Source organism: Odocoileus virginianus, chromosome 33, assembly GCF_023699985.2.
Source record: "Odocoileus virginianus isolate 20LAN1187 ecotype Illinois chromosome 33, Ovbor_1.2, whole genome shotgun sequence".
NCBI classification, from domain to species: Eukaryota; Metazoa; Chordata; class Mammalia; order Artiodactyla; family Cervidae; genus Odocoileus; species Odocoileus virginianus.
In genome coordinates, this window is record NC_069706.1 from 2,195,222 (window position 1) to 2,202,699 (window position 7,478).

Sequence of the window (7,478 nt, forward strand, 5' to 3'; positions counted from 1 at the left end):
CACCACTGGCTCATTTCTCAGTGCTGCCACAGCATGCCTCTCTGGCACATGCCTGCAATGACCCAGATGAGATTCTCCTTCTCCCTGGGAGAGGTTGTGAGAAAAGCCTCCTTGCCTTGCTCTCGCATAACTGCAATTTGGGGTGACACAGGAGAGTGTCCAAGGAGGAAGTCCTAGGCTGTTAGTAGGGATGAGGGGTGGCCAGACAGGGAAGCAAAGTCCACATGCCCTTCAAGAGCTACAGTGGACCTGGGCAGAAGAATAGGTAGGTGCCCAGGGCACCCTCTGCCTGGGAAGACGGAACACCAACTTTGGCCATGCATGGTGCTTCTAACAAGTTAGGCTGTTCGATGGCCTAATTAGTTATCAAATGGAGGTCCTACTGCTTGCCACTCACAAAATCAATTATATACTCACAAATGTTGGTGGCAAAAGAAAGGTGCTTTTAATTAGTTCAGTTCAGTCACTCAGTCGTGTCTGACTCTTTGCAACCCCATGAACCACAGCACGCCAGGCCTCCCTGTCCATCGCCCACTCCCGGAGTCTACCCAAACCCAAGTCCATCCAGTTGGTGATGCCATCCAACCATCTCATCCTCTGTTGTCCCCTTCTCCTCCTGCCCCCAATCCCTCCCAGCATCAGGGTCTTTTCCAATGAGTCAGCTCTTCGCATCAGGTGGCCAAAGTATTAGAGTTTCAGTTTCAACATCAGTCCTTCCAGTGAACACCCAGGACTGATCTCCTTTAGGATGGATTGGTTGGATCTCCTTGCAGTCCAAGGGACTCTTACGAGTCTTCACCAACACCACAGTTCAAAAGCATCAATTCTGGTGCTCTCAGCTTTATAGTCCAACTCTCACATTCATACATGACCACTGGAAAAACCATAGCCTTGACTTGACAGACCTTTGTTGACAAAGTAATGTCTCTGCTTTTTAATATGCTGTCCAGGTTGGTCATAAATTACCTTCCAAGGAGTAAGCATCTTTTAATTTCATGGCTGCAATCACCATCTACAGTGATTTTTGAGCCCCCCAAAATAAAGTCAGCCACTGTTTCCATTGTTTCCCCATTCATTTGTCACGAAGTGATGGGACAAGATGCCATGATCTTAGTTTTCTAAATGTTGAGCTTTAAGCCAACTTTTTCACTCTCCTCCTTCACTTTCACCAAGAGGCTCTTTAGGCCCTCTTCACTTTCTGCCATTAGGGTGGTGTCATCTGCATATCTGAGGTTATTGATATTTCTCCCAGCAATCTTGATTCCAGCTTGTGCTTCTTCCAGCCCAGGGTTTCTCATGATGTACTCTGCATATAAGTTAAATAAGCAGGGTGACAATATACAGACTTGATGTACTCCTTTTCCTATTTGGAACCAGTCTGTTGTTCCACGTCCAGTTCTAACTGTTGCTTCCTGACCTGCATACAAGTTTCTCAATAGGCAGGTCAGAATGCTGGCAATCTGGGGAGATGGTGGACTCAACCTCCCCCAAAAACTTTTAAAGGGAAGAAATCTCAGTTAGTCCTTGAGACTGTGTGTCAGAATTGTCACCATCACCCTATGAAACTGTTTACCTCAGATTGGAACTTGAATCCATGTGCTGGGGCTCCAACTCAGCCAAAACATTGCTTGGGACTTAAACTCACAAGTTTGGGACTTGAACCCGGCCAAAACCAATAGTCTTCGAACTGAGATCTCAGACCTGGTTTCAGGACCTAACAAACCTCATATCAGAAAGAATTCAGTGAGACACAAAGTGATAGCTAAGAAATGTATTTATTCAGAAAGAAACACACTCCATTGCGTGCAGGCCGTCGCAGAGGGTGAGTGCTGTGGCCTTAAAATATGGTGTGGTTAGCTTTTATGGGCTGGGTAATTTCATAGGCTAATGTGTTAGTGTTACTCACTCGTGTCAGACTCTCTGCGACCCCAGGGACTGTAGCCCGCCAGGCTAGTTTGTCCAATGGATTCTCCAGACAAGAATACTGGAGTGGGTTGCCATTTCCTACTCCGGGGACAGGCTAATGAGTGGGAGGATTATTCCAACTATTTTGGGGAAGGGGTTGGAGATTTCCAGGGGTTGAGTCACTGCCCACTTTTTGGTCTTTGAGGGTCAACCTTTGAGATCTTTGAGGGCCAAACTGTCATGGTGGCTCACATTAGATTGCTGCTGTGTTATAATTATTTTATACTGAGGAGCAAGGTCTAGTCAACTTGATTTGTCTGCCACCTTGGACCCATTTGGTTCTAATCGGTTTGTGCTATGCCCTCTGGTTATGTCATTCTTTCAAAAGTTGTGCCTTCCCGCTTCCCTCCTGTTTCACCCAAGTAGTCAACTTCTTGTGCTCTTCCTCTAGAGGCTATCTTGTTCATAGTTTGTTCAGATTACTGAAGTAGAGGCTAGGGAAGCAATCCAGTCACCTGCTGAATTCTTCATTTCTCCTTTTTTGATCTGTGGAAAGAATATGGCAAGATACTGTGCGATTAAAAATTTGAAAGGTGTGCTTAGCCTAGAGATGGGTAAAGCATGGTTTCAAGGAGGGGATGTGCGTGCTCGTTCAAAACTTGTTTACAATTTAGCTTTGCTAGTAACAAGAAAAGGAGCTTCCTACTGAGGGCAGTTTCCTGCAAAGAGCTGCTTTCACACTGCCTCACACCAACAACAGCATTCAAGGGTCCTTACAGGGCCTAAAGCCTCGCTAAACTGGTTTAAATAATCCTCACAACCTAGGCTGTCGGGGGAGACAGTACAGTTTTCTGATACGGTGGCCGAAAGATCCGGAATTTAACACCTGCTCAAAATGGCCACCAGGGAGTTCCATAATCATGAGTCAGATTACTAGGTCTGACTGTGATGAATACCACGTCTACGGCAGCCCAGGTCTCTCTGTGATGTGACTGTCTTGACTCCGCGATGACCAAGACATACCATTCATACACTCTCCTTGGGACGTGAGGCACCCTACACTTGCGAACTTCAGCCCTGTATTCCCTGCAAGAATGATGGACTTGCGCCCAGGCCTCCGCCTGACTGCATCAACACGCGGACCTCGCCTTTGCCACAACCAAGATGGCTCCACCGCCCACAGTCCCTCCCGCGCTCGGTCCCCGCCCGACTCCACCGCCTCCCCCACTCCGCCAACCGGCCCCGCCCGCGCCACGGCGCCAAGATGGCGGCCAGACACTCGGCCGGAGCGCCCCGCCCCGGCGGATTACTTAAAATGGCGGTACGGGGCGGGGCCGTTGGGCGCGGGGCACGCTGGGGCCGGCGCGCGGGCTGCCGGGAACGGGGCGGAGCGCGGCCGCGCCGGCGCGTCGAGGGGGAGAGGCAGTCGCCGCGATGGTGAGCGGGCGCGGGGGGAGGGGCGCCGGGCCGGGGCCGGGGCCGGGGCCGGGGGCGGCGGGGGCGTGGGGCCGCGCGGGGGGGCCGCGGGGCCGCGCTCACGCCGGCCCGCCGCCCCCAGGACGTGTTCCTCATGATCCGGCGCCACAAGACCACCGTCTTCACGGACGCCAAGGAGTCGAGCACCGTGTTCGAGCTGAAGCGCATCGTCGAGGGTATCCTCAAGCGGCCGCCGGATGAGCAGCGGCTGTACAAGGTGCGGTCCCGTAGGTTCCGGGCGCCCGGGGGCTGCAGGCGCCCGTGGGCGCACGGCGGCAGCGTCGTTGATGTAAACATCGGCGACCGGCCTCCGCGGGCCGGAACTCCCCCGCTTGGGGCCGTTGCTCGAACTCGGGGAGGTGAAGCCCCGATAGCGCTCACTGCACCGAGGTTCTCGATTAGGAGGGCGTGAGCTGCTCGCGCCAGACCCTATGCTGAGCGCCGAGGGCCGGCGTCTCATCTCATTCTTAACTACGGTCCCCTTGCGACGTTCTGGCGCTTGACTTCCTAGCTCGGCCGTGAAGAAAACTGAGGCTCGGAGGTGGCCAGTTGACCAACCCAAGGTCGTTGGTAGAGTCAGGATTTCAGCCGCGATGCTAGCCGCGATGCTCTTAATCCTCTGAAAGCCTATCCCTCGCCCCTCGGCCCAGACACTCTTTAATGTAAAGAAATGGAGGGTGTTGAAATGCGTCAGGTCCCACCACTTCTTCCCCCAACAACTGTTTGTTACTCCTCAGTTTACTGGTAATGTTCTAAAAGCCCCCTGCCCTCCTCCGTTTCCCCTTACAAACCAGTCGCAATTACTCAGCAAGGATGGCTTGGGGTTTGGCGTTTTGGGGGCAGTCCAGAGTATCGCCCCTCTTTCAAGTCTTTCGGCAAGAGGTCGCTCACCCAAGTGCATTGATCTGCTTCTGCCTGGAAACTGATCTTTTGCTCCACTCCCTTTGTCTGTAAAGGCTTTTTTTCCTCATCTACTGGGATTTCTGTGATAAGGACGTTTCCTGCTGCCTGAGTTTGTTCTACTGTGTGTCCTTTGCTCATTGAAGCCTCTTGGCTGCCCTATGAATTGAGAATTCCAATAACTTGTATTTTACAGATAAGAAAACTTCACATCAAAGGAACCTGTTTGTCCAAGGTGGTAGAGCTGGGGTGCAACCAAATCTACCTGTGGCCAGATTGGTTCACTGGCACTTGAAATTGCATTCACCTAGAGTTAGGGGGTGGGGGGGTGGGGAGCAGGGGAGATTCCAGAGCCCTATCCTGGGAGATTCTGATATGGAGAGTCTTGGGTGTAGCCCTGGAAACTTACATACTCTGGGGTGGTTCTGGGCCCTACTTGGGGCTGTGTCTCTTCCCTCTTGTGACTTTCAGTGTAACTATTGACCAGAGAAGTCTTTGTGCCTTGCCCCTCTTGGGGCCTCTCCTAAGACCCTGCCTTCCTCTCTCCTCAGGACGACCAGCTTCTGGACGACGGCAAGACGTTGGGCGAGTGTGGCTTCACCAGTCAGACAGCACGGCCTCAGGCCCCCGCTACTGTGGGGCTAGCCTTCAGGGCAGGTGAGAGGGGCAGCGACAGGGTGGAAACAGCCAGTGAAAGGGGTGTTCAGGGAGCCTGCAGTTGTTCCTCCAAATCTCGTGAACCCCGTCTCCCCGTACACCAAATACAAGCAATGTAAAGCATGTGAGATGCTTGTGGAAGCTGAAACCCATTACTTGGAAGATTCACAGATCCTTAGTCACAGTACTGGCTTACACTTACAGAGGACTAAAGGCCTGGCCCTGCACTCTGCATTTTATTTCCATTGTCCAGTCCAGTCCAGTCCTCTGGCTAGCCCTGAGGGGTAAGCACTGCCATCCCCATTTGGGAGCCTCGGATGCCCAGGCTTGCTGTCAGTCTCAGATGCAGGCTGCCAGGCCCTTGTTTGAGCGGGGCCACCTTATTTGAGCCATGCCACCTGCTGTCTCCATGGTGCATCTCTGTACTGGGCAGACTTTTATTAGGATCATTTTAAGGATGAGTGAGCTTAGCCTGCAGAGGCTAGATTGGGTTCTGCCCTTTCTTGCCCTCAGAGCCGATACTCTGCTCAACCGCGTGCCAGCCTGACCAAAGCTTAAGATACCTGAGTGGTGGGGGTGGTTATGTTGCTCCAGTGTGTATCTTTTTCCCAAGAAAAAGATTTAAATTTTATCCTTTGCCTCTGAAAATTTAAACAGGGGTTATAGGGTCTTTTCACAGTTGTAGACCCAGGGGCTGGTGAATTTGGATGAAGCTACAAGTTTATTTTTATAGCTTGTAAGAAATCTTAGCGAGGGCTCAGGAGGGAGCATATAGCCTCAGTTACACTTTAGCCTCACAAATATCCTGTTCTGTTGAGGACAAAGCAAGTGAAGCCTCAGCAGCTGTGTCCTCGAACAGCTACTTCATGCCCCGTGCCTCCCAGACTGGCGTGGTCTCCAAAGAGGACTCCGGGACCAGCCTCACAGCGAGGGGGCGAGCCCTCGTGCACCCAGACCCCATGGGTACTCAGGAAAAGGCAATTCTGGGGGCCTTTCTGTGGGTTCCCTTGAGTCTCAGTCGTGGGCAGGCAGGTGCAGTGCTCTATAAATGTGTTCTCTGAGGCAGGTAGGGGAGGGCTGAAAGTACATGTGTTCTTCCTAAGCTAGGCCAGGCTGCAAGTATGTGCATGTATCCAAGAGAAAGTATCTGTTCCTCTGATTTGAACAAAGGCACTCTGTGGACTTGCAGCACCTCAACCATCTTGCAGGTGAAAACTGTCACAGTGCAGTGAGGTGGTTTTTCCCCATGACCCCCAGTTGTGGCATACATTGTGGTGACTGCACCTTGGGTGGCAGCACCTCAGGTAAGGAATTGCCATTTTGATGGGGGCTGTGGTGTGGACTGAAGACAGGCTGATATTCTACTCACAAAGTACACTTATGGGTGGGGAGTTGTCTCCCTGTGTAGAGACAGGTCTCTACCCCCCAAAGTGGCTGCGTAGGTAGGGAGCTATGATGACAGTGTCAAGTGCTAAATGGCACCTTGCAGACCATTTCCACAGAGAATGGGGAGAGGTGATTAAGCTGGGCCAGGTGTCTTCACTGTTGACATTGGGGCTGGATGATTCTGGTGGTGATGTCATCTGCATTGCAGGATGCTTAGCATCTCCGGCTCCTAGTAGAGATAGTCATCTCCCCACTAGAGGCCAGTTTCAACCGATTAGCCAGGGAGCCTAATTGGTTGAGATCCTGAGCCAGGTGGAGAGGTTTTTCATGCAGAAGAAAAAGTGCAGTTCAGTTGCTCTGAGAACAAGATAGGTTAAGCATCCTGGGACCCGCTGTTCCTAGTAGAGCAGTGGTCCTGAGAAATGGGGCATTCCCAACTGGTGGTTGTGTGTCCTGGGCATTGGGAACAGAGGGACTGTATAGGGTGCCTGGGGAAGGTTTCTCTGAAGAGGAACGAGGTGATATCTGAATGCCCTTGGGTGCTAGGAGGCAGCAGCCATTCTAAGTGGCAGAGGGCAAGGCAAGAAAAAGCTTGATGTGGGAACATGTGGAGCAACATAATGGCATGATGTGAAGCAGGAAGAAGTGTGAAGGGAATGGGGAGATGGGGGAGATTGTAGGTGGATGCAGATAAGCCCAGAGGCTCACTCAAGGAGACAGAGGGTAAGGAAGAGGGCCCCTGCGTGGCCAGGCTGGGGGAGGGCAGCGGAGGCCGCCCCAACTCCAGCAAGGCCCCCTTTTCTCTCCCCCAGATGAGGCATTCGAGGCCCTGCGCATCGAGCCCTTCTCCAGCCCACCTGAGCTGCCGGATGTGATGAAGCCACAGGACTCAGGAAGCAGCGCCAACGAACAGGCTGTGCAGTGAGAGGTCTCCCCAACTGTCCCCTCTGAATAAAAGATTTGGGTGTCCACCTGGTTGCTGCCTTTTTCTGCACACCCTCTCCTGACTCAGGCATCCCCCTCCCTGTTGTGTGGCCCACCCTCAGCCTCTTCCAGCCCAGCCTTCTCAGCCTGGGAACAAAAAGGATCTTGCGCTTTGTTTCTCCAGGGCAGCCCCTCCCAGCACGCTGGCTGGGTTCTGTGGGGGATCTAGG

At 52.6% G+C, this 7,478-nt stretch overlaps 1 protein-coding gene and 1 long non-coding RNA gene across 2 annotated transcripts; one reads left to right on the forward strand and one right to left on the reverse strand.

Annotated features, from left to right (window-relative positions):
• Positions 1–1,756: 1,756 nt before the first annotated feature.
• On the reverse strand, positions 1,757–3,104 carry LOC139032710 (uncharacterized). Its single transcript, XR_011485284.1, has 2 exons — positions 2,929–3,104; positions 1,757–2,451 (listed from the first exon to the last, which is right to left on the reverse strand). It is a non-coding gene; the product is annotated as an uncharacterized lncRNA (long non-coding RNA).
• Positions 3,105–3,236: 132 nt separating this feature from the next.
• ELOB (elongin B) lies at positions 3,237–7,295 on the forward strand. The gene is made up of 4 exons (XM_070460279.1): positions 3,237–3,342; positions 3,464–3,598; positions 4,833–4,938; positions 7,137–7,295. Exons 1-4 carry the CDS (start codon positions 3,340–3,342, stop codon positions 7,247–7,249), a joined length of 357 nt encoding a protein of 118 aa, XP_070316380.1. The 5' UTR covers positions 3,237–3,339; the 3' UTR covers positions 7,250–7,295.
• Positions 7,296–7,478: the final 183 nt, after the last annotated feature.